The sequence below is a fragment of the Anser brachyrhynchus genome (genome assembly GCF_964034855.1).
Source record: "Anser brachyrhynchus genome assembly, chromosome: 5".
NCBI classification, from domain to species: Eukaryota; Metazoa; Chordata; class Aves; order Anseriformes; family Anatidae; genus Anser; species Anser brachyrhynchus.
Window position 1 is genome coordinate 19,007,476 of NC_137699.1, and position 27,501 is coordinate 19,034,976.

The 27,501-nt window shown below is 42.3% G+C and overlaps 1 protein-coding gene across 1 annotated transcript; it reads left to right on the forward strand.

Moving 5' to 3' along the window:
* Positions 1 to 1,496: 1,496 nt before the first annotated feature.
* Positions 1,497 to 15,498, forward strand: LOC308196077 (acyl-CoA (8-3)-desaturase-like). Its single transcript, XM_080594563.1, has 12 exons — positions 1,497 to 1,886; positions 5,352 to 5,462; positions 7,157 to 7,354; positions 8,102 to 8,203; positions 8,367 to 8,495; positions 9,860 to 9,920; positions 10,245 to 10,321; positions 11,120 to 11,217; positions 11,833 to 11,929; positions 12,895 to 12,974; positions 13,656 to 13,781; positions 13,965 to 15,498. Exons 1-12 carry the CDS (start codon positions 1,596 to 1,598, stop codon positions 14,014 to 14,016), a joined length of 1,422 nt encoding a protein of 473 aa, XP_080450689.1. The 5' UTR covers positions 1,497 to 1,595; the 3' UTR covers positions 14,017 to 15,498.
* The last annotated feature ends 12,003 nt before the right edge of the window (positions 15,499 to 27,501 follow it).

Here is a 27,501-nt window from a genome sequence, read left to right on the forward strand (position 1 = left end):
CAAAAGGGGAGAAGAAACAAAACACACTGCAGAATTATTACCGAGTGAGAACTTTATTATCCCAAGCAGACTCAAAAGTAAAGGAAAACAAAATGCAAGTAAGTGTGTGAGAAATGTTGCAAATGTGTAGGAATTAAATCAAGCAAATTATGTAATGATAGTAACTCTGACAAATTAATTTTTCAGATTTGATAATATCCTTTGAAAATTATCTTAATTGTGTGCTTCTCTATCCTGACTGATGTTGATACGGGCTTTAACATGAGTTCTCTTTATATGGAACAATGAAATCATTGATTCAGGTGTGTTTTTACAATATTTTCATGACTTTATGGCCTGTTGCTAAATTAAAAGAGAAAATTACGTGAATGTTATGACTTTTTAAGAAACATAGGAAAAGCTGAACCAAGTGCTATTTTGTAATTAATTCTAATTTCCTGGAGTTAATAGTACTATTTTTCCCCCAATAGTTTACTTAGTAATTTTACAAGTGGGAGGGAAGAAAAGAACAGTTTCATAGCCTACCATCACAACCTCACGTAACATTTTCTGTTTGCCATCTAAGGCTTACCCAAGGTAACAAAAGCATAAAATGTGGAGGCCTGAGGAGCCTTTTCAGTGCAAAGGGCACTGTGGAAGCCTTCTCCTCCCTGCCTGTTCTTAGTATATAAATCATCTTTTTTACAAAGGGGTTCACAGGCTGTAATATCCCAACAGAGATGCAGAGGGATATTTTGGGGGAAATGTAACAAGTTACCTCCTAAATTTCTCTTTATAATGTGAAGCCCATGGGCCCAGTTGCTCTAGCCAAAGTATCAGTTCTTCAGCCATCCATTTAGCAACCGGGCTGTGGAAAAGAAGATCATCCTCAAATTCTCTGCCACTCCAGTGATACCTAAGTAGTACTACTGCTACAAGTTAAAGCTGTCAGAATGCCTGAGAAAAAAAAAAAAAAAAAAAAAAAAAAACAGGATTAATTCATCCTGTTTGGAGCTGTAGAAACCTGATCATTCCCATATTTTTGGAAGGTTGCAATGCTGTGTGCTACATCACTGTTTTGCTGAATATCTTCTTTTCTTTGTTTGATTGCATCAGAAAATGTGTTTTGATTATTCCTGGGAATATCCTGACTTCTCCGTCCCTGAGAAAAATGTTGATTTTGGGGAATCCTTCCCATTTTTCTCTGCATTCTGGACATTCATCCTTCTTGGAGGAGGTAACAAGAGGTATATTTTAAGCAAAATTTTCCCTGATTGTTGGAGAGCACAGTAAGCACATCTTGGGAACAAAATGAGCTAGGTGAGAAGAAACTAAGAGGTCTGACACTCAATAGTAGTGCATTTTTTTTTTATGTCTGGATTGCAATGCAGTGGTCAGGGCAGGGAAGAGGAGGCAAGTCTGTCTGCCTGCTTGTTTGGGGAACAGGTGAAGCCCGGAGGGGCTCTGCTTGCATCCAGGCACACTCTTCATTTCTCTCAGGGCTGAAAAACTGAGGGAGGCGTGGGCTGGGGGGCGGGTCGGGGCTTGACTCAGCCCTCATACACCTGGGGAGATACGGGGCAGGGTGGCTGCCTTTGAGGAGAAGCAACAGGAGGATGGTGCTGCTGCAGGGTGATGGGGACTGGGTGGCTGCGGACCGGGACCAGAAACGGGACCAGAAACACCAGGACCAGGACCCGGACCCAGACCCGGTGGTGGCTGCTTCAGCCCCGTGGCCCTGTCGCTGCTTCACCTGGGAGGAGATCGCACAGCGCTCAGGTCGGGGTCCCCCACCCCAGGACCGGTGGTTGGTGATCGACAGGAAGGTGTACGACATCAGCCACTTCTACAGGAGGCACCCCGGGGGTGCCCGGCTCCTCGGCAGCCACGCCGGGCAGGATGTCACGGTGAGGGATGTCACAGGCTGGGGGTGGATGGAGAGGGCAGTGAAGGCGGGGGGCACCAGGGTTGTGGTTGTAATCCAGACGAAGACTTCAGGATGGCTCTTATCTCTTGAGCTCACTTTGGAGCTACTGGAAGCATACTGCAGTGGTTGCACACGGTGAGGAATCTGCAAGTGGTACTGCAGCAGCCCTGTGGCAACTTAGGTAGTTGCTCTCCTTATATTAGTAAAGGAATCTCTTCCAAAGTGCTTCCCCGACTTAATTTGGAGGGGAAGTGAAGGTGGCATGCTCTCCCAAGCAGTTTTCCAGGAAAGTCGCTGCAGTTATTGCCCATAGTCCCTCTGATCCTTGGCATGAACAAAATTGGAAGAATCAGATGGCTAGCTGATGTCAAACTGCTGGTCAGTTAGTCTGGGGGCAAAAAGGCATCTGCTCATCACCTTTCCTGTCTGACCACTATCTTTAAAGCTATGGAAACCTGGGGGAACACAGAAAATTGTTCAGCAAATTCTCTGGACTTCTGGTGTTCTGGTGTATACAGGTTATGCTGAAAATAGTGGTAAATCGGCATCTATACAAAGATGCGACAAACATGATTGCATCCTTGCTCTGTATTTTGAAAAGCAACCCAAGGCAAATAGTTTCTGAATCTCTCACATGTAGGGGATGACTGATATTCATGAAAAAAATAATAATAATTTTCAGTCCACTGAGTTTAAACTTCAAATCTTGTATTAGCAACACTTTGCATTCCATATTTTCCATCATTCATTTGCTTTAGTTAGTACTGTCAGACTTCTTTCATCTTAGGATGCTGGATATCCCCAGATAACGGATGAACATGGAAAATACAGGCACTTTTTTTCTAGGATCTGAGCTGGTTCTTACTGGTTGATGCCATATCCAAACAAAAAGCCCTATCTGAATTCAGCCAGTTTCGTGTGACACAAGCTCAACTGTCTTCACACTTGCGCACGTGAAATAGGCTGCACACTGCAATGGGAAAACATGTGGCTCTATGTGTACAGAAAGAGGCAGGGGGGAATATTATGAAACTGTAGCTCGAGGCCTCCAAATAAAATTAATAGGAAGGGTTTTCCTTTTGCTTCTGAGAGGCTGAAGAACAAATATAACTGTAGCATCATTGTTTCTGACAGGGCAGAATCTTCAGATTTTTTAATTCCAAAGCTAATTGATAGATGTGATACTGGAGTATCTTGTCCTGCTTGAACTCTGTGTGCTTGCAAGCTGTGCAGCTCGGCCTCAGAAAAACCCATGAAAGCAAGTAAAAGACGGAATATTTGCTATAGGCATGCCTAGACTACAGGATCATGTAGCAGAAAAAGCCAAGTTGGCATTGGTCAATCTATAACAGAAGCAAGATAAAATAGAGTTTGTGGAATTCTGTGCTCTACTGTGTATCCTGATTATATGTGAACCTGAACTATCTTGTTTGGAGCAAACTTTATTTCCACACTGAGTTACAACCTGAACATTGTAAATGAAGTAAGAAATTCCTCTTCAGTATTCAGTGGAGTTCATGAGATGGTATGAATCTCACAAGCCCTTTAGTTAGCAGTGGATGCAGAGAGAAAAAGTGGAAGGAGCATTAATTAACAAAATTGAGAAGAGGAGTGGAAATACTGAGTATGATTAATGTCACAATATTAGCAAGGGTCGCACTGCACAGAACTGTAAAGAAGAGTCCTGTTAATGCTAATTTTGTTGAGGTGTTTTGTCACAAAGTGTAGAAAAGCAGAGTTAAGGATTGAAGTGACTTAGGAAACAGGAACAACTGTCTTGAGGTTGGGTTGCAGTTTAACCAAATTTGCTTGAGTTTTGAAGACTGTAAAAATGTGTAGTGTTGCAACATCATGAAGTACAGTTACTTGCTGTAGACTGTTTTGCAGAGACGCTTCTTGCTTGTTGTTAAAACTGGGATTTATTGCTGAATTTAACTGCTGGAACTGCTGGCAGAGATTCACCTGTGATAGCGACTGTGTGCTCGGTACTTAGTCTGAGGCATATATGCAGCATAGTTAGTCATGCAGTTGCCCAGGCCTGTGTTATTTCAGAATTATTTCAGAATATAGGACAGATTCTGTAGCAGTTTGCTCAAAGGGATTAGCTGAACAAATTTTTTTCTTTTTTTTTTTTTTTTTTTGTCACACAACCATTCTTAATACACACTTGCACAGGGTAGCCCTGCAGGGTTGGAATGCAGTAAAACACTTACTCTGGTCTGGTTAGACTGACAAAAATTGATGCAGATGAAAGATGGTGCAAAGGCAGGCATGTCAGCAGAGCAGTAAGTTGAAGGTGTTTGCTTGGATGTATAAAAGCAATTTTCCACAGCTGGAGAATCTTTGGGAGGAGTTTCGTTCCCACAGAGTGAATTCACAGCTCAGCTCAGCCTCAGCTGTGGCATATCAGCGCATACTCCTGTTTCTTTCAGGGCTCCAGCTACTCCCTACGTGCTCTCTCTGTCAGTGAAGTTGTTTCCTCCTCTGTATTTCTGCCCTTTCTGTCCCCAGCCCTGCCTGGAAGCTATCACACTGTTGTTTTTTCATGCTTATATCTTTGTGAGAGATCAGTAACACCTAACCAGGCCTGTTCATATAAATTGCATCCTTGCGTTCATTTCTGTACGAATATCTCCAAGTGCTAGAAAAAAGCTCCCTACATCACTTAGACCTCAATGAAACCCATCCTGTATTCGTTAATTTGGGAGTGGATTTCTCTATCCAGGGCTGGTTGGAATGTTGCTGTGACATGTTTCCTAAAGCAGGCTTCTCATTGCTATCACCTGTCCACCTCCTCCTCCAGAGCTTGTATTACTCGTAGTTTAGTTTTCCATCATTACTTAGCCTTAATATAACAGAAGTCTTGTTGTTATTTGACTAGTTGGGGAAAAGTAAGAATTTACTGTCTGAGAAGGGTGTATTTCTGAAAGGTGAAAATCCCTCATGTCTATGAATAAGAACCACCAGATTTTTTTTTCTTTTAAGCAGTTGGAATTAAAAGGCAAACAGTCTTCTGATAAATTTACAACAAATATGTTTTTAGTTTGCTGATGAAAGGTATTTTGGACACCTGACTGTAAAGGGTGATTGAAAGATCACTAAAATTGGGGTTAGAAGGGGAAGAAAGGCAAGGAAACTAAATTCCACTTTAGGCATGTAATTGAGTTAAATTCAATTTTGTATTATGCAGCTTGCATACCCATAGTAATTTCAGTCTTTGAAGCCAGACCTCCTCTGTTTGCCAGTTAAATAATAAAATCTCATTTAAGAAGAGATTAGGGTAAAGGTGACAGAGGGGAAGGTGAAAAAATGGGGAGATAGAAAGGTCTTTGTCACTGTGGTTCCTCCACCATGGATGTTTTAGCACGCACAGCGTATTGAGGAGATCGAGGTTAGTAACACAGTGGTTTTTCTTATCTCTATCTTTACTCTTCTGCATTTTCAGGATGCATTTGTAGCATTCCATGTTGACAAGCTGCTGGTGAACAAGTACTTGAAGTCACTGCTGATCGGGGAGCTGGCACCAGATCAACCCAGTATTGAGCCCACTAAAAATGTAAGTTTATCCTCATAAATCAAAGATTAAAGGCAAATATTCTGAGATTAGAACTTTATTTTCTAGATCAGTGTATTTTCTAGAACAATGGGATCCAGCTTCTTCAAAATTTTTTGTTACTACTTAGAAATCCTAAATGAGTATTAGTCTAAATCCACATTATTTGTCAGAGAATGAGATTCCTAAGAAATTTTTATCACAGCAACTACATAAATTATAGAGGCTTTTTTGGCTCTCATGAATATTAGTTACCACCTTTTCTTTCCCCTGCTTTGAGAAAGAGCTAACCAACCACTTAGTAGTTCTCTTCAACAGATAGTAACTTTTCAGGCTGTATTTCCTTCTGTTGTAGGTATCTGTAGGGATAGAATGCAGGTAGAGTGCATTAGCCTTGACAATACACTGTAAAACTTAATTCGTTGCCCTTTTGGACAGCCTATGGTAGCAGGCTCAGGGTCAAACTGTGACATCAACAGTGCCTCTGTGGATGATTACAATGTGTGAATAACCAATCTTGCACCCCTCTCCTTTCTTTGGCATGCAGACAATAGACCAGAATCACTCTTAGAGTGCAATTGTCCACAGGGTTGTATGCACCTAATTGCTCCCCTATATCCAAGACTGTTTTCTCCTGTTCCTCCTTGTCTGCCCTGACTCTTCCTTTGCATAATTCCTTGCTGAAGGGAAGCAAGGTAACACGTGGCGTCACGTAACCCAGGCATTAGAAACAATTCCCAGAACAGCATGTTCATAATTCCTATATATATGGGAACCTCATGAACTTTCTATCCATGTGAGGCTGTGCCTTACTGATTTCCCACAGCTGGCCTGCACTAGAGCCTGCATGTGCCTTGCTCCTTGCAAACTCCATTTTCCAGAAATGACTGGCAAACTAGTCTGGCAGTCTCCTTTGGGCTGGGCTTCGTGGAGACAGGAACTAGGCTTGTAAGGTATCTGCTGAGCTGGTAAAGACAAAGGTAGGTTGGTCTAGCACCTGTACTGTGGTCACTTCTTCCATATTACTTCCTCAGTGCCCAACGTGAGGTCAGCTGGGCTATGAGTTCAATTTTTTGTACAGATGTTTGACCCTCCCCTGTTAACTGTGGGAAGGGTAAAGTGAAGGCATGCATTGATCTGGTGAAAGTGATGGCAGAGGAGGAATAACGTCATCATATGCATACAGTATGCCTTCCAGTAGAGGTGCTTTACACACACACACACACACACTTTTTCCCCCTACTTTGACTCTTTGAGGAAAGGTTCTGGATGCCAATTCAATCTACATGTCTTCACTATTGCCTGGCAATGTCTGAGTAGTGCTGGGCTCTGGTGACTATGGACCAGTAGCATTCAGAAGATATTACAGCCTTAAACATCTGTTGCATGAGCCCTATATTATTGTCAAGGAGATGATGGAAGAAGCACAGGTGCTAGACATAGTCTTAGGGGGTGGGGGTACAGACATTTTGCTCTGTAGTGGCTTCTGCTTGCTCCTCTGCTCTGTGTACTTTATTGGGCAAAGGCATTGAGTAGCTGTAGGAGAGCAGTGATGAAGTTTACTGGTGTGCAAGTCCAGCTCTTGTTCATTTGAACAGACTGATCTTTCTTTCCTTGCTTGAAATGTTTATTAGCTTTTAAGGCTGCAGCACTACACTCTAGGAGCAGGGAATGTGTAACACTTGTGCTTTCCACAGAAAATGCTCGTAAAAGACTTCCGTGAATTGCGTGCCAGTGTTGAGAAAATGGGACTTCTGAAGCCAAATAAACTCTTCTTCTTCTTGCACCTTGCTCACATCCTCCTGTTGGATACTGCTGCTTGGCTCGTTCTCTTCTACTTTGGAACATCCTTAATGCCCTTTATTGTCTCTCTGGTGATGATGACCATTTCTCAGGTAAGCAATAGAGTCCACAACATGTATGCATGGACTTATGTCAACTTTCATACACATACTATTGCAGTTTTGTAGCTCTCCATTGCCTTACTTGGTATAGTTCTCCTTTGCTTAACATGAAAACTTCTACATGACTTTTGTTTCACAGAAGGTGCAAAGAGGAAATTTTTAATTGTGGAGAGCTCCCAGTATGCCTCATCTGTAGCTTTTTTTTTTTTTCCCCTCAAGATCTATTCACAGACTCATAGAGTGTTTTGGGTTGGAAGGGATATTAAAGGTGATCTGTGACTTTTTATACAGGCAGATAACTTAGAACCATTCCCCCTTGTCCTAGCACTGAAAGAGGGGAGACTTAGATTAGATGTTAAGAGAGAATTCTTTACTCAGAGAGTGGTGAGGCACTGGAATAGGTTGCCCAGAGAAGCTGTGAATGCCCCATCTCTGGAAGTGTTGATGGTGAGGTTGGATGAGGCCCTAGGCAACCTGATCTAGTGGGTGGCATTCTCCCCCAAGGAAGCAGTGCTGGATTTAGGTGGTCTTTAAGGTCCCTTCTAACCCAAGCAATTCCATGATTCTGTGATATGATTCTATGATCAGGCCATTGACCACAACTATAAGTGTGGCTATCCAACTATTTCCTTATCCAAGTGGTCCATCCATCAAATCCATGTCTCTCGAATTTAGAGGTAATGATGGTCTTGATTCCTCTTTTGTGCTACTCCCAAAATTTCCTTTTTCCTCTTTCAGGTCCAGGCTTCATGGCTACAACATGATTTAGGACATCTCTCAGTCTTCAGGAAGACAAAGTGGAACCACTTGCTGCATAAGTTTGTCATGTGCCACTTGATTGTAAGTGATTCATCCTGGAACAACTTACTTGATTTGATGGCCTTCATGCAAAAGTGTGTGTTCTGAAGATTCTGTAGAAGTGTGCTCAGCACTGGGCGAAGAAGGGAGAGAATCTGGCTCTGAGAGCGTTGTGGTTCTCATGCTCTGTTCTTCACTTAAACAGGGAGCGTCAGCCAAATGGTGGACTCTCTTGCATTCCCGACACCATGCCAAACCCAACTGCTTCCAGAAAGATCCTGATATTGATATGCACCCGTTCTTGTTTACTTTGGGGAAGAAATTCTCTGTGGAGGTCAGTGTCTGTGTGTGCATGTGCAAGTGGTCATGTACTAGCAACTGAGAAGAACACCCTACTCAACAAAAAGCACACTATATCATAAATATCTAAAACCGTGATTGTAGTTTCTGAAAAAAAAGACTTTCATCTATTTTCTTCAGACATTGCGAGCAGGTCATAATTTATATTATACTATTTAAAAATCGCTCAAGCATTTGAGAAGTTGCTGTAAACAAATAAGAGACAAATGTGCATTACATATGGGAGGGAAAATCCAGCAGGAAAAAGACTACTAATGGTTATAGCAACTTAATGACCTACTGGGTTTTGTAACAACTCAGTAATTAGCGATTATTAGGTAACTTGTGAACATTAATATAAAGCATGTATGCAGTTAGTCTGGGATTATTTCTTAATACTAATGTCTAAGGCTCATAGATGCAGGCTGCTCTGGTTTGTGTATGCCTTGATGTGAAAGGCAGCTGGCACAACAGCGCTGAAGATCCAGTGGCTGGCTGTTTCTGCAGTTTTCTGGGACTGGTTATTGTCAAGTGTCTTTCATGTGCAGAAGTCATTTGACTACATAAAATGCTCTCAGCTTGTACTGCTAGGCCACTGCCAGGAGCAACAGCAGAGGACAATGCTGCAGCCCTTTTACTGCACAAGTTAATCAGTTTTTGAAGCCTTGTCGGGAGAACTACAGCAGTGATTTTATTTTCTCTTCCATTAAATTGTCTCTTAAGTTTACGAAATCAGAGAAAAAAGTAGAAAATGAAAACAAAGAAAACAACTGGTTTTGACTGGTAATATAATTTAGTACTGTGGTATATAAGCTTGTGCCAAGTGACTTATGAATGAACAAGGAACACAAAACCAAGAGATTCAACAATTAAAATTCACCTCACTTTACTCTTAATTTTTATCATAACTCATGCTTATGTGTCACACCATCTTTTAATGGGTAAAACATTCAGGTATAGCGTTTACTACCTTATTCCTTTCCAACACAGATAATGGTGGTATCTGACAGTAGCTTATTTCCTACTATGTCCCAATGTATGTCTTAAGTATATGTAGACCTACTTTTCAGCAATCACATTTCACTTTTCTCCTACTGAAGAAAAGTCTCAGGCTTGCTTAACTGCTTATTTCTGAAGGACTTCACAGAGTAAAGCATTAAAGCAATCACTGGAGTGAGGATTTATAGCAAAAGCATATGTATGTAAAGTAGTAGGACAGGTACACAAGAAGGAGACAGTAATGATGGCTGTGGAAAGTGTGCAAGAAGGGTGCCTTTTGGGGAAGAAAAATGGAAAATGGCAAGCTATCTGTACAGATTACTTAGTTTCTACTCATTGTTTTATTGTTTATTTTCACAGCTTGGAATCAAAAAGAAAAAATACATGCCATATAATCACCAGCACAAATACTTTTTCATTAGTGAGTATCTTCATTCTCCTGCAACACTGATTACTAATGGGGCTTATATATCTTACTTTTGAGCTGCAGTCAAACTTCAGAGAGCTTCTCGTATTATCTCTGTTTTACCTCCCGAGACCAGCAGGCTGAAGGATCACTAAATGTTAGTCGTCTTTGATGCATGCTGAGATCATCCAGAAGCTTCTGAATGATAACAGCCCTAAAATGCTTCAGACTACTATCTATATTAAGTAGTTGTTCAGGGATCCTTTGCTTCCAGTTTGTGATTTGGTATCGGTCATTCAGGAAATGATATTACCAGTGATAATGATTTCTCCATTACAGCTCTTCCTCCGCTCCTGTTTCCCACCTACTTCCAGTGCCACACATTTTATATTGCATACACAAAGAGGTATTGGGTGGTAAGTATTGCTGTTTGTGAAACCACGGGGTTAGCTGTGGGCTTCCAATCCTTCTCCTGAACATGGAGTCAAGAGCTCAGGCCCTGCTGCGTGACCCAGCGTGCTTGTCAGTTAGGCCTAATAAGACAGTCAGGTTTGTGTAGCATTTTTCAGTGGTTATGTATCCTTTCTGCTAAATGCGTTATGTTCCCCAGCTTGCTGATAAAGGCCTGGAAACAATCAGTGGGCTATTTGACCTGCACTGCCTTGCCTTGCTTGCAAAATCATGAAGTGCATGTCCACAGTGTTCAGAAACAGGAGAATGTGGATTTGCAGGAACTGCTGTCCTCTGTTTGTCAGCAGTATGCATATAATTTGCATTGCTTCCTATGCCAGGCAGTGCTTATGCTTCATTTTTCCTTCTCTTGCATGTGTTATGAATATAGAAAGGTAGAGCAACTTCCAGGCAAAATGAAATAGCTGGTCTGGCACTTTGCTCACTGTGGAGTCATAGTCAATGATTTGATACAAGTCTTAAACTCGTGTTTCTGAATGCCTAGTTATTTGCTAACATATTAATCCATTTAATAGGAGTGAATGCTAAAATTTATTTCAATTACAGAATGAAAAAAAAAGTATTGATACCTTATTGTAACTTGTTTTTTTCTAGATCATTCAATTTAGCAAAAAACTACAGCAAAAACCTACAGAAGTGGAATGTAGAAAGTTCTCTTGTACATAAAACATGATGCTTAGAAAAAAGAGATAAGAAATGCAATTTTCAATGATTTTCTTTTCTATTGTTTTTGGGTTTGGTAGGACTTGGCCTGGATGCTGACCTTCTATATCAGATTCTTTTTTACCTATGGATCATTATTAGAAATAAAGAGTCTCCTGGCATATTACTTTATTTTCAGGTAACATCTTTTTAAAAGATTCTTCAGCCTTCCTTCGTGTATTCTTTCCATCTGTCTGCCTTTTCCTTATTCTTCCGTGTTCTCTTTTACCAACTCTTTAAAAAAAAAAAAAAAAGGGGGCAAAAATAAAAGTTAAACTCTGCTTAATCATTTTCTGTGAAAGCAAAGAGCCTTAATTGAATGATTACCAAACTGAGAAATGCTCACCTTATGTAGTGTTCAGTGCTTCGGGAATTGGTTCTGCTACTCCTTAGAGAACATTTAACAGGAAAAAGGGTTACACTGGGCTTGCAAATGTTTTAACTATCATCATAGCCTTCAGTGGATGTACTATGGTTAGATCATTTTAATGTTTCTATCTAGTTTGGTCCTTAGTTACAGATAAAACAGGATGAATGCAGGGCTATTTCAGTTTTATACCAAAACATATCAAGTAATGATGAGTTTTATAAGGAAATATGAAACTTCCAGGTGCTGGAGGTTCTTCCAGGTGCTGGATTAATCAGGCCGGTGTTCTCCCATGCATTTGTAAGCCTGGCTCTGCTGTCATTTCTATGGCTCCTCATTGACTCATTTACTTGTTACTGAATTCTGGCCTCTTGTCTGGTTGCACAGGATGCTGGAGAGCAGCTGGTTTGTCTGGGTTTCACAGATGAACCATATCCCAATGGATATTTACTACGACAAGAATTTGGACTGGGTGTCTACCCAGGTAAAATATTTTCACCTTAAGAGTTGTGGCCATACAGGTACAAATTCTAACCACAAGACAAGTAGCTACTGTATTGCACTAAGGGTGAATCCTGCTGGTAACTGGGAAGTGAAGGTTAATAGGATGACTGCAGTAAAAAAAAAGTTGCTGGAACACGTTTAGAGAAAAGCAATGAAGCTGGTGAAGGGACTAAAAAGCAATATGTGAGGAGTGGCTGAGGGAACTGGGCTTCCTTAGTCTGGAGGAAAGGAGTCTGAGGGGAGACCTTATCAGTCTCTACAACTACCTGACAGGAGGTTGGAGCAACGTGGGTGTTGGTCTCTTTCTCAGATGACAAATGATAGGACACAAGGAAACAACCTCAAGCTGGGATAGGTTTAGATTAAAGAAGAATTTCCTTATGGAAAGGTTGGTTAGGCCTTGGTACAGGCTGCCCGAGGAAGTAGTGGAGTCCCCATTCCTGAATGTATTTAAGAGACATGTGGATGTGGCACTTAGGGACAGAGTGGTGGACTTTTTCTCCTTCTGCAGAGATGGAAGTTTGTGTCCTCCTCTGGCTGAGCTCCTTTGCACTGATAGGATGTCAATGTAGTATCATGTCTTTGCACAGTGACCTACTGGAGGCTAGCAGTAAAGCCATCACAGAAGCACCTGTCCGTCTCTGCTTTTTCTGCAGATGTAGGTTTGAGAAGACTCAGAACAAACTTTTGACTGTGTTATTCAAATGCATTCATGGGAGCACAGAGCCAGCTCCTAGTTTTACCATGGTCTATGCTAGCTGGTCTGTATAACTCTGCTGGTGCGCAAGGGAAGGAGGATTATGATTCCTGCCTTGAGGTAGCTCAGCTTGGGCTGAAAGAAAACAACAGAACAGAGTAGCACAGTATAGTGTGCTCTTGAGACAAATGGAAAAGGCTGCAGTCACAAACATGTACTAATTCTGCCTTCCTTTTCCCCTTCTCCAGCTCCAGGCAACATGTAATGTTGAGCAGTCCCTGTTCAATGACTGGTTTACTGGGCATCTGAACTTTCAGATTGAACACCAGTGAGTATACATCCTGAGAGGCTGTTTTTTTTTTTTTAAACCCTATTCTATGCTCTGAATCCTACAAATTGTTGTTGGCACCGGTGAGTTTGTCTAAATCTAAAAACCATAAAGAGTATGATAGCGTTAATTCAAAACCTTCACTGTGGACCCACAGGAAGATTGTAATTATGATTGAAAATGGAATATGGGCAGGATCTGTTAATACATACAGGTAGCAACAAGTCTTATTCAAAGTGGTAGTTAATATGCATCTGTGAAATGGTAGTTCATATGCATCTGTGAAAATGTGCCAAGGCACCCTGTTTATACCCTGATGGAGTAGTGAGATAAGCAACTGAAGGATGGACCCATCTCCATTCCTGTGCTGATTAGCTATGGAGATGATTACTGCTGGAGAAAGGGGGCAAAAGTGGATTCTCCTAGTTTATGGGATCACTTAATTTGGAAAAAACAGATATGAGAGACAACAGTAGAGAAATAAGGGAGGGGTAAAGCAGGAAAATATTATGAGTTCCTTGGGCTACAAGCACACCATAGGGAAAGAGGAGACAGGAGCAGCAAAAAAAGCTCTGTTTAGTGTGGGCTGTAAGAGTCCTAGGAAGTAATAACGAACAGGAACATGTGAAAGGTAATATTTGTTGTGGGGCACTGAAAGAGAACTTTGTCTCCTGTTCACAGCCTATTTCCCACAATGCCAAGACACAACTACTGGAAGGTGGCTCCTCTTGTGAAGTCCTTGTGTGCCAAGCATGGCATTGAGTACCAATGTAAGCCGTTGCTCACCGCCTTTGCAGACATTGTGCAGTAAGTAACAGTTAACACATTGGGAAGAAAATTGCAGAAGGATATAGGAGAGACTGGGGCTTTAAGAACAGGGGTTGGCTTGTTCTTTCTTACAAAATAGCACATTAAAATGCTTGTTTCCCTTGTCCTCACCAACACTCCTTTAAGCACCTACATGTAATGTGTCCATTCTCTCTCTCTCAGCTCTTTGAAGAATTCAGGAGAGCTGTGGCTTGATGCCTACCTACACAAATAGGAAGACAAAGTTTGATGGTGCCACATACAGCCTACTATGTCTTTGCATCCCCAGTAAGCTGAGGAACAGGGACAACGAGGGACTCTAAGGAAGAATAAAATGGATAAGAACTGAAGGAAGTGATTCCAATCGATATGAAGTTATCTGAATATTTCTTTTGTTCTTTCCTGATATTTTGGTTCAGATATGTTAAAAGTGAATAGGACCAGCAGGAGCTGAATGGTTAGATCAGGGAGAAACTTTTTGTTAACAGTGTCTGAGTAAAAAAGGCCAAGAAGCAGTTCTGAGCATGTGTTCAGGTCAGATCTATGGACTGGTGTAGCTGCACACACAAGTTCATGCCAGTCTCCTCATGTGTAATGTTTAACACCTAATACAATGTTTCCTTACTTGAAGTCATTTGAAATTGCACAGGATTTTGAATTAGCACAGTGTCCCAACAATGCACTTACATCATAATAAACTACAAATTACACTTGGAGTATAGCAGTTGTAATATGTAGTTGAATAACATCAGCGTTGCTCCTATTATTGTTCTCTTGAGTATTCTCTTTGCTGTAATACTAGGCGTTCCCAGTTGCCAGGAAAAAATGCAGTTCAAGCTCAATTCTCTTTTCAAAATTTCTTTATTTCCTTTTTTTAGCCTCCTGTTTAGGTACTCTTTGGAGCATTCCTCACGTGTGTTTCTTTGATCTGTTATATTTTTACAAATCTGATCCAAGCTCTTTGATAAGTAAAATGGCTAACTTTCTTTTGTATTCCTTTTTGAAGGATTTTTTTTGAGGAATTATAGCAAAGGGGGCATTAGTAAGTAGTAAGAGCAGTGAAAGTCAGCTGCTAATATAAAATATTCAGATTGGTTTAGTGTTTTCTGTCCATGAGCTATATTTATGGTTATTAGCCATAAAGATAAAAATAACAGTATTATTATCCAGTAGCATGTATGAGTAATAAAGTAAGAAGTAACGCAACTGAATTCCTGGAACTGTGCACTTGCAAGCAAATGTGTACTAGTATTAATAATTTTCTAGTAAGAAATAATCCTAGTTTCTTTAGGGAAAAAATTCGCATTCTCTTCTGTTTAATGAAGGCAGAACCAGAACAGATTCTAGAAGCTGGTATGCAGCAATACTATATTTCCCTCTTGATAGAAATGCTGTGATTATTGGCATTCTTAGTCCCCAGTACAATTCCAATATATTTTCAAACTAGTACAAAATGAACTATGCATTTCAACACAATCATCTTGGAAGTGTGTGTGGGGGGTGGATACATTACATGTATCTACATGTACGCCTCTAGAAAAATACCATCTTTGGTTCTGTTCCTGGAAAGTCAGCTGAGAATTTCTTGTAATAGATAAGAATTGGAAACATGCCCTGTAAGTCCTCAAAGTGGCACTGGTTTGAGAAATCTAAGGGAGCCTTCATTTAGGGGTGGTAATGATGGTAAAATATAATAAAGGTATGGGCTAATTGAAAACACTGAAAATAAAATTATTTTTCCTAGTTCTTGGAAAAAAAAGCATTGATTAGCTTAGACAAAAAAAAGAAGTCTACAAATCAACTGCGCCTTCTGAATAGATTGCCTTCCACTCAGCTTTCCATGTTGGAATGAAGATAAGAGGTTTGTATTACAGACAAAGGACTTTGGAAAAAAAACGAAGTACAGAGATCATTTGCTTACTGCAACTCTGGGGATGTACAGGGGCTAACAAGGAGGGGCACACTGAAGGCCACAGAGTATGTGAAAAGGCACATGGGTGGCCCTTAGGTGCATCAAAAGGCAAATCAACTGCTCTGGTTTAGACCACCAGGCAAAACAAGGACTCTGGGGGAGCCAATAAAAGAGAGATTCTGGGATCTTAACCCAAGACTTACCAGAGCCTTGGCTGAGGACCACCCCCCTACCCTGATAGCATAGGGGAAAAAAACTTGGGGAAGAAACTTTTGCAGCCTTGCCCTTCTTCTGGCAGCTCCTTTGCACCTACACATCAGTTGGTGCTCTAAGCCCAACCCAACCCTTGGCATCAGTTGAGCTTTGTCCAGAAGCAGAAAAGAGCTAGCTGGGGTGAAAGATTTTGCAGTTTATCCCGTACTTCAGCAACGTGCAGATGACTCTAGAGTCTCAAAGACCTGTAGCGGACAAGAAAAGGCAAAAATATATCTGGGGTAAACTGAAAACTGCACAGAGGACTCTGGGTCTCTGCTGCTTTACCTGCATCCTCAGGGACAGGCCACCAGCACCTGCTGTCAGTACAGGTCAGGCAGGGCCAGAAGAGCTGCAAAAAGAGCAGTACAAAATGCCTGAAGAGTGGAAGTGGCCAAAGGAAGAAGAGGCAGCAATGACGTTGCTGAGGGATGGAAAGAATACAGGTGGTGCTAGCTGGAGGGAAGAAGCTACTTGCACTCCCTGCAGAGATAAAGCTGTTTGTCTTAGTGCCCCAGGTAGCAGAGGGGTGAGGGCTCCTGGTAGGCAGCAGCAGGGCCAGAGACATCCTGCTTAGATTGTTCAGCCCAGAGCAGGCTGAGGGTAGGCCTCATGGCGGCCTGCAGCTCCCTCACGAGGGGAGCGGAGGGGCAGGCACTGAGCTCTGCTCTCTGGGGACAGCGACAGGACCCGAGGGAACGGCATGGGGCTGGGACAGGGGAGGATCAGATTGGGTATGAGGAAAATGTTCTTCACAGAGAGTGGTCAGGCACTCGAACAGGCTCCTCAGGGAAGTGGTCACAGCAGCAAGCCTGACAGAGATCAAAAAGCATTCAGACAACACTATCAAACATGGTTTGATTTTTGGGTTGTCCTGTGTGGAGCCAGGAGTTAGACTCAATGATCCTTTTGAGTCCCTTCCAGCTTTGAACATTCTGTGGTTCTATAATTCTCTTACACTTCAAACAAATATTGGATCTTCTGCACAACAAATTACTCACAAAGCCATGGAGAACATCTGAAGGAACTTGTTCACAACTGCAAGTGGGTTAGTGTTAGGGTTAGGGCTGGTGTTAGGATTAGAACGGTGGTTAAGGTTAGGATAACGGGTTAAGATTTAGGGTAGGGAATAGGATTAGGGATAGTGTTTGGTTTAGGATTAAGGTTAGGGTATGGGTTATGATTGAGTTTTGAATTTGGGTTAGAGTTACAAATAAACATTAAGATGGGACTGGAGCACACCAAAGGCATTCAGAGGGCCACGGTGCTGCACAGAAGGCCCTCATAGAACACTGGGTCTTGACTATTTTTAGTCTGTGAGTCAGGGTAAGTGCTGGGTATAGTGAGAAGGCTTCATGTTAGGATAGGGGGTTCACAGTTGGAGTTCGAGTTAGGCATTGGCACTCGGAAGGGCCTGGCACCCACCAAAGACAGGTGTAAAACCATGCTGCACTTGAGCAGATACTTGTAAACCATTGTGGAGGGCAGAAATGTACACAGATGCCCCTCCTGCACTTCAGTGCCCTCTCATATTCATGTGAAGCATACCAGAAAGTACTCAGAGGGCCACAGATGGCACTTAATCCACCGGAAGTGGATCAGTGGCCTGGTTTAGGATTAGGTTAGGGGTTTAGAAGTAATTATGTTTGAGATTTTCCATAGTATTTGGATTAGTGTTAGGGATATAGTTAGGCTAAATTATAGGACTAGATATTGGTACTCTGAGACGCCTGGGGTGTATCAAAGGCACTTCCAGATTCCTTACTTCCAATAAAAGATACACAGAGACCCCTGTTGGCATACCTAAATGCATTTGGAGATTCCTGGCATGCCTAGAAAGTCACCTGAGATCCTGGTGCACATCAGAAAGCACCAACAGACCCGTCTGGAGCACAGAAAAACCCTCTAAGGCCACACATGTGCATCAAAAGATTCTTGTTGATCGCAGTCCCCTTGATGCAATTCAGAGCTCTCTCAGATTCAGGTGAAGCACACCTAAAAGCAATCAGAGGCTATGGTGCTCACGATAGAGATGAGGCACCTGGATTTGGTTTAGGGTTTGTAGTTTAAGGTTAGGGTTAGCATTAGTTGGGTTAAATTTAGTTTAAGGTTCAGAGTTTAGTGTTCCTTTTGAGGTTTAGGGTAAATTTTAGTATCAATTTAGGCTTAAGATAATTGTCAGGATTAGATTTTGCAGTCCAAGGCACCTGGGCAACACCAAAGACATTTCTGGGCTCTTTAATTCCAATGAAAGACACACAGAGGGCTCTGTTCCCATACCTAATTTTAGATTCCTGGCATGCCCAGAACATTACTTTAGATCTTAGTGAGCATCAACAAGTACTCATAGGCGTCTCTGGAGCACAGAATGTCCTTCCAAGTCTGCAGGTGCACATCACACGACACTTGTCTGTAGCAGAGAATCAAAACAGATATAGATACCCCTGCTGCTCTTCACAATCCTCTCAGATTCAGGTGAAGCACACTGAAAAGCACTTGGATGTCCACAGTGCTCATCAGAGGACACTTGAAAATTATTGGAAGTAGGTCAGTTTCTTGGACACAGGTTTAGTACACATTAAGGGTTTCATTTAGTAATTCAGCTATTTTTAGGGTTAGGATAAATAGTAGGTGTAGGGATTAGTACTCTGAGGCACCTGGGGTTTGCCAAAGTTACTTCCACATTCTTAAATTCTAACAAAAGACAAAGAGAGGCCCCTGCTGGTATCCAAACTGCATTCAAAGTTCTGGTATGCCCTTAAAGTCACTTCTGCTGCACGTCAAAATCTCTCCAAGGCTCCTGGTGTCCACCAGAGGGCTCACCTTGACAAAAACAGAGCTAAAACGAACACAAATTCTCCTGTTGCTCTTCAGTGCTCTCTCAGCTTCATATGAAGCACACCAGAAAGCACTCAGAGGGCCATTGTGCTCATCAGAGGGCACTTGAAGATTCCCAGAAGTGGGTCCATGTCTGGACTAGGGTTAGGTTAGGGGTTTAGAAGTAGTTGGGTATTTGAGTCTCATTAGGATTAGGGCTAGAGTTAGGGGTTAGGGTTATGATTAATGACAGGGCTAGGGTTTAGTACTCTAAGGCACCTGATTTTGGTTTAGGGTTAGAGTTTAGAGTTAGTGTTTAGTGTTAAGGTTAGAGTTTTGGGTTAGGGTAAATTTTAGGGTCAGGGAAAGTTTAGGATAATTGTCAAGAATGGGCTTTGGCACCTGAGGAATGCCAAATGCACTTCCAGGTCTTTTTCATCCAAACAAAAGCACACCAAAAGGCACTCAGAGGGCCATTGCGCTCATCAGAAGGCACTGAAAGACAGCTGGAGTTGGGATCTGTCAGGTTATGCTGCTGAATGCAAGGGCATGTGTACGCTGCTGCGGGTGAGGTGTCCAAGCTCCTGTCTCCTGGTCCATGCAGCCGGCCTGAGAAGGCTGGTGTGCAGAGTCTCCATGCCCAGGCCCTGCAGCTGCACTGAGCACACTGCAGAGGACGGTGTCTCCACAGACATGCCACTCACGCAGGGCTGGGCATGTTGCTGTGTGACTTCAAGTGCTTTTCTGTGCAGTCCGGAGACCCAATGATCTCTTGAGGTCCCTTCCAACCCCTACAATTCTGTGACTTCCTAGGCCTTCCAGTGAGGCCTCCAGGGCTCCTTCTGCCTTTCTGTGGTGCCCAAGGGCCTCCAAGTGCGTTTTGGTGCTCCCCTGAGGACTCCAAGTGCCTTACTTTGCAGCCTAGGGGTTGTCCAAGGAAATTTCTCTTCACCTTTTAGTCCTTGGTGTTACTTTCCTCGTGGTCCCAGAGCATTCAAATACCTTTCAGTGAGACCCATGAGCCTCCTTGGCCTTTTCTGTGTGGCCCAGTGGTTGTTTTGTGCATCTCAGTGAGGTCCTGTGGCCTCCAAGTGCCTCCTGGTGCCTGTCAAGAACCTCCAAGTGCTATTCTTTGCTTCCCAGCAACCCCTGAGTGCGTTCGTGTGTGGCCTGGGGACTTCCACATGCCTTCCTGGGTAGCCCCTGGGACCTCTGTGCTCCTGTGTGTCCCAGGGGCCTCCGAGTGCGTTTCTGAGTGACCCAAAGGCCTCCAAGTTCATGTTTGTTTGACCCATGATCCTCGCTCAGCGTTTCCTAGGACAAGACTTTTGAATGGAAAGCACTGAGCATTTGGGCTGCTTGTGAGGACAAGCTGGGCATGCAGCCTTGAGACTGCTGCACGAGATGGCTCTAGCAATTTGATTCACATGCCAGTCTTGCTCTTCTCTTTTCTAAAGCTTATTTTGTCTTTAAACTGTTGGATTTTTCTGTTACAGTCAACTGAGTTTAGTTAGAGTAAAGTAAGTATTTCTGGGAACACTTAAGTACTTCCAATAAGTAGATATGCTACTAACTACCACCTGTAGTCCATAAGCACACCTTAGTTTACAAGAGATTCTTGCACAATTTTGTGCCTTTGGTGCTGACTATGGGTTGCTCAGCAACCTGCTCTGTAACTTACACTGTGTTACTTCTCATCCCCATACCTTAATAATATATATATTTGTGGAGAGGATTGTCATGGTTTTGACCAGGCTAGAGCTAATGAGTTCACACACTTTTACCTTTCTGATTCTCTCACTCATCCCACCTGGGGAGAGTGAGCAAGTGGCTGTGTGATACTTAGCTGCTTGCCAGGGTTAAACTACAACAGTGAATTTGAGAAGTATCTGGTGGCAGCATCTATGAGAGAAGGGTATTTCAAATACTAGACATGCACCAAAAATACACATTCTTGGACCTTTCTGTCTTATTTGTCACTCCTGCTTAGGTGGTCTTGGAAATTGAGCCCTAGATCACATTGTTTGTTGCTGTGGAACACAGTAGGCTGCAAAACCTAGAAGCAAATTTTAATATAAAAACTACTACTGAGCGTGGTTGTTTAAGCGATCTGTTTTCACATTGATAAATTTGGAAACTGTCTTTTGGATGGAAGGTCTGAAAATCTTAAAAGTTAGGAGTTTAGATACAGTATCTTGTATTAATGCTTCTCTGGATGTTATATTCTTGGCATCCTCTCCAGCCACCATCAAAATGTAGGTTCGTCTTTAAGCACATGAACACTGTCACTTAATGCACATGTAAGTGGTTTAAGTGCCTTGTTGGATAGGAGCCAGGGATTCAACATCTCACAGAACAGACCTCTCTTTGGATTGAGAAGAGGAAGGATCTTCTACTGACTTTGCCTTTGTTCTTGATAAGAATCCATCATTACAAATGGCAGGGTCCTGCCCCAGAAGTCAGACCGGACTATGTACATTTAAATGTGACCAGGGTGCAGGTGTAATAAGGACAACTAGTAATTTTAATGAAATGCTGCTGTGCATGCACTATGATTGTAACTTAGAGGAACATGGATGGGTTTGAATGAGCTACTTGTGATACGCAAGGCAATCAGCTGTAGGAGTCAGGAGCTCAGCAGGCTAAATTAGCAGTCTTCCAGTGTGGGTGTACATAGAACCATGGAACGGCTTTGGTTGGAAGGGACCTCAAAGATCATCTAGTTCCAACCCCCTGCCATGGGCAGGATTGCCACCCACTAGATCAGGTTGCCCAGGGCCTCATCCAGCCTGGCCTTGAATACTTCCAGGGATGGGGCATCTACAGCTTCTCTGGGCAGCCTGTGCAAGGGCCTCACCACCCTCTAAGTGAAAAATTTCCTCCTAATCTCTAATCTAAATCTCTCCTCTTTTAGTTTAAAGCCATTCCCCCTTGTCCTGTCATTATCTGACTGAGCAAAAAGTTGTTCTCCATCTTTTTTGTAAGCCCCCTTTAAGTATTGAAAAGCTGCAATGAGGTCGCCCCTGAGCTTTCTCTCCTTCAGGCTGAACAGCCCCATCTTTCTCAGCCTTTCTTCAGAGGAGAGGTGCTCCAGCCCTCTGATCAACTTCATGGCCCTCCTCTGGACCCGCTCTAACAGCCCCATGTCCTTCTTCTGCTGGGGGCCCCAGACCTGGACCCAGCACTCCCAGTGCCTCACGAGGGCAGAGCCGAGGGCGACAATCACCTTCCTCCACCTGCTGGCCACTCCTCTGTTGATGCAGCCCAGGATGCAGGTGGCCTTCTGGGCTGCAAGCACGCACTGCTGGCTCATGTTGAGCTTTTTGTCCACCTGAACACCCAGGTCCTTCTCTGCAGGGCTGTTCTCAATGAGTTCTTCTCCCAGTCTGTGCTCATGCTTGGGATCGCCCCAACCCAGGTGCAGCATCCTGCACTTAGACTTCTTGATATCCAAAGAGCATCCCTGTACTCTTCCCAGGCCACATGTCCCTGCTTCCACTGCCTGTGCATTTCCTTCTTGTGCCTCAGTTTGACCAGCAGGTCCTTGTTCAGCCATCCTGGTTTTCTGCCCTCCCTTCTCGCTTTCTTACACAGAGGGATGGAGAGTTCTTGTGCTCTAAGGAAAACACCCTTAAAGAGTTGCCATCTCTGTTCAGCTCCTTTGTCCCTAAGGACAGTGTTCTAGGGGATCTCGTCCACTAGGTCCTTAAATTATGTGTCTGAGAGCGTTGTCCAGATGCTTCTTGAATTCTGGCAGGCTTGGTGCCATGACCACTTCCCTGGGGAGCCTGTTCCAGTGCCTGACCAACCTCTTGGTGAAGAACCTTTTCCTGACATCCAGCCCGAACCTCCCTTGTCGCAGCTTCAAGCCATTCCCTTGGGTCCACTTCAGCAGGTATCAAACCACTTCTGCCATGTCAATGGATAGTATTTGGTGGGATTCTGCTGAACAAGATGTGATTGAGCCACACTTGCCCACCCCCTCTGTCAGAAGTCTGGAGTGTAAACACCAGAATAGGTGATAGTGTCCTAGCACCAGTATTTACAGAGGGAGAGATAAATACATTGCTAAACCTTGAACCATATGTCTTGTCCAGTTCAGGAGTCCATTCTGGGCAAGGATACAAAGTGTTTTTGTGCCTGTGTCCTTTTTCAAAAGGACAGGCTATTTGAAAAAGACTTCCTCCCTCTATTTGTCCCTGCCATTTGCTTTCAAGGTCAGACTCAAAAGTATCCACCAACTCTTGACTGCAGCAAGCAAGTCTGGTAGGGAGGAGCAGGAATGGGAAACATACCTAATTTTACTCAGTAAAATCAGGTCATGCAGCCCTATACCTACTACTTACCCTACACTTATACTGCCTTATGCGTACCACACCTGCACAGGCCACATGCATTAATTAACATCCCTCCTTCAGCTGAGGAGGGTGGACAACTGACAGCACCCTACATGCATAATTCCAGGCAAGAACAGCCTTGCTCGGTGCAATGAGATGCAATACTGGCATCTCATTACACTATAGGTTGATATTTCCACTTGGAGGCTGCAAGTACAATGTGGGAAGGCCGATCATGAATTCACAGGGCTGATAGTGTTCTCAGTGTACCCACCCCATCAGAGGAGGATTGTGAAAGCATGCACCCTATAGAAGAAAAACAGAGATTGTGCAAGCTCATCTGTGTTTCATTATTGGTATAGCTGTTGAAAAGTAGTGATGGATGTGGCCAGGAGTCCCTCTACAAAGCCTAGCAATGAAAGGGGTGAGAAATGTTACCAAATCTCCAAATATTCCAATCACATCTGCATATATATTCATGTATTTTGGATACTTTCAAAGGAAGTTCAGCAGAACCACACATTTTTCTCTTTGGAAGGCATGTCCAGCCCAAATCCTGGGATGGGGTTGGGGAGAATGGACAGTGATAACTGCAGATATCTGTGGGGAACCTGCAATCTCTAGGAGTTTGTACAAAAATAAATACAAACAAACAAAAGCCTTAAATTTTCAAAAGGCCTAAGAGAAGTACCTTGTGAATAAGGATGAAAGAAGATCTCTGCATTTAGCTAGTTTCTCAAATACAATAATCAAAAACTATTTAAATAAATTTCAAGCTGGTCTTTTTAAGAACACTGACCTTCCTACAAGTAGTTCTGAGCAAATTAAGAAATAACAAAAGATTAGTCAGAGAAAACATTGGATGAAAAAAATGAATCCACAATTTGCTTCCTCTCTACAAACAGAGGAGCTAAAATACCACCTCAGATTTAGAAGAGCACAGAAATAGACAATATAAAATTGCTGGGTCATCTAGTCAAGAGCTAGGGTATGACAAGTCACAGCTGCTTCAAAGGCAAGATCAGGAAGTTTCACAATGAGAAAAATGTGCAATCTGTGCTTTGTGAACGCCTGTTTCTAGTAGTTATGTTGGATTAAATCCTAGAAAATAAATTTTCCAAGGCCTTTTTTTTTTTTATCAATAGCCACGCGAGGGCAGTAAGCCATATTTTCTATTGAAGAACGATTCTTCCCCGCTCGGGTACTGAACATGTTGCACAAAATGCTTGTTCAATAAAATAACTAGCTGGTATCTGTGCACTAAGGACCTACTGTGAAACAGTGAAATAACTCACTAAGTTTTCAAAGTGATAATTTCAGTGCCTTGAAATTTTCTGACATCAAATTCAGCATTCATGAAAATTAAAACATTTATGAAAGACCTAATATTATGGCCTTTTAAAAAACTGTACTGTTTTAGATGTACATGTAATTTTCCCATATGTGTTCTTTCTACAAAGTCATTTTCATATATTTATTTCTAAAACCAAAATCTTCCTGCATAAAACTCACAATTCAAATCGCATTAACTTCCTAGAAAAGCCTCCTAAGATCGGTCACAAGCAGAGTCATTAACACTTTGCTACAAATATTAGGATTGCATTAAGAAATCCTGAGAAACACTGTTCTGCTATTTTCATGCAGTTTGGTAGAAAGTAGTCAGTTCTTGTATTCTGTGATGTTTAGAAATATTACTTTTCTCCACTATTTGTCATTTAAAATCATTCTAAAAAATAATACACTTTTTGGAGGAGAGGTTTAATTTCAGTCCCTTCTCTGACAAATTCAATTACTTGTATATTGTCATATAGGAGAACACTAAGACTTCTTTGCACTCTGTGCTTTTAATAATTCCCCATTCTAATGGCTTTCTAATCTTAGTGATTTTTCCCTTGATACTTCTGTTCCTTCATTAAGGTACAGGAACATATTTATGTGTGGTGGTATTCTACCTATCCAGCATGTCATCTGTGCACTTCCTAAATTCATTAGCTTCCCAGGGACAAATGCAAGCAAAACTAATTCTCACAGACGATGAGAGTGCAAAGGCTCCAGCATGCAGAACAAGGAGTTTTGCAATAGTAATTCCCTGGCAGACAGTATTTTGAAAAGCAGCCTGGCAGATACAGCTTACCTAGGAAGCTGACCTGCCTAAAGGTCAGTAAATAGCCTACAAAGTCATGTATATTATTTTTCTTTAAGTTCTGAAAAGCTTGTTTGCAAAACAGGTCGATGATCTTTGCTTTCATTCACCTTTCTTTATTGTCCTCATCTCTTCCAGTGATTTGGATGCATATTTTAGATATGTATAGGTAGAATCTGTGCTTGGTGCATGATCACAAAACTCAGCAGATCTACACTGAATTGAACCATTCAGTCACAAATACGGACAAAGTCCACTGGATGCTTACATCACTTCAAAAAGTTAGCCAAACAGCACAGGAGTACTTCTGCACTGCTTGGTTTACTTTCTGTTGCCCATCTTGATAGGAGCTGTAGTTAATGTTTGTAAATAGGTCAAACACTTTGCTTTCTGTAGCAGTTTTTATTACTTATTAGAATGGTTTGATGAACACAACAAGACTGTTACACATGACTAAATACTTTAATTCCTCCAGAAACTGGAAAATATTAAGGTGCTTTTCTTAGCTATTTACCCACAAAGCCAATCTTTCACCAAAGATTATAGAGATTGGCCTCACAATCATGTCTGCCAGCTCCCTCAGCACCCGTGGGTGCAACCCACCAAGGCCCATGCACTTATATATGTTCAGTTTGCTCAAGCATTCCCTGATCTGATTCTCTTTGGCACATTTTCCTTGCTCCAGCATTTCACTCTGGTCTTGATTAGCACCACAAATCCGCAAATCAGTAGTGATATTTGCTTACACAACAAGCACACGGGATGACCAGGGAAGCTGAGGCTGTGTCCCAACAGCTGTGTCACAGCCAACACGCAGAGTATTACGGCATGCTGTTGCAGGTGAGGAGCTGTGTCTGTAACCTGGAAGTGCAGCATCCAGGTTAACTAAGTAGGGAGACTTTAAGCTGCTTTTCTTCCAGCACAAACATTGCCAATACTTAGCTAGCCAGAGTTTCTATTTCAAATTATTGTAGGCTTCTCCCTTCTGGGGCTCCCAGTGGAACTTCGTTTGAAAACTCAAAGCTTGGAGCTGTGCTGTTGCAACATTGCTATCATTGGCTTCACCTGTTGCCCCTTCTATAAGCTGTCTGGCACTTGCTTTCTCTCATCTTCCTCCAACTACTGAAGGTTTTTCCTCCCTTCTTACCACTCAGTACTCTGCTTCATTTGAGTTGGTGGTACTATGGAAGGTAAAGGAAGCATGTAGCAAATACATTATGTTTTATTATGGCTGCAGGTATAGAAAGATAAGGAAATTCAATAGAAAAGGTACAAAGGTAGATTTTAATTGTATGTGTGCACTCAGCCTTGACTGAAGATGAGACTTGCATACGTTGCAAATCTACAGGGCCTGAAAATCTCTTGGTTATGCATTATACATCTGAAACAAGGTCTGTAGAATTGAGTTCATATTGCAGCCTGTTTACGGAAACCTACTGGTGCAACAAAAGAGCAACTACAGCACAGATAGTTTTTATGCTGGCATGAACACTATAATGAAAAGGAGATCTCTTTGGGGACTTTGCATAGTAAGAATATCCCTTTCTTTCCTGAAAGAGTGGTTGGTGAACAATCCTTGTAAAGGGCAGCACTGTGAATTTCAGTTTGCTGACTGTTACTGTGATGTTCAGTACAGGATATTTTCTCTGGCTCAATTTGCAAATAGCACTGGCACTGGTAATAGATGCCAAAAGAGGCTCCATGGGAGGTGGGGTTGTCCTGGTCCACATTTCCTTTATTTTCTGGGAGGTATTCTGAAATGTGGAGCAATACAATCACAAAGCAATGGGCAGAACGATAAAATGTGTCCTCACAAAGCTCTACTGATCATTAAAGAAGGCATACCTGAGTAGGCATGATAATTCATAAGGAAAATGACATGAGGAATTGTGGACATGCTTCAGTTGCCTATGGATGAACTGCAAGCATTTAAAGGGAAAAGACTTAGACTGACATAGCCATGCTACATAAGCGATAGTGGTCTAGTGAGTGTTGCAATGCCTTTTTTGTTTTGTTTTGTTCAAAAGCTATGAACAAAGTGAAAGAATAATCTAATCCATTCAGCTGGAGGCAAGTAGTCTGCATTTTTTTATCCTGTCTAAAATGGTAAGATCATGGGAAATAAAGGAGTCTCTCTTCCCTGCTCCTCACCTGCACAGATTATTATTATTATTGTTTTTTTACATGGCGTTCCCATGGGTTCTGCTTACCTTGAACGATGGATAACATTGAGGAACTCAGCTGATGTGCTTTGTCCCT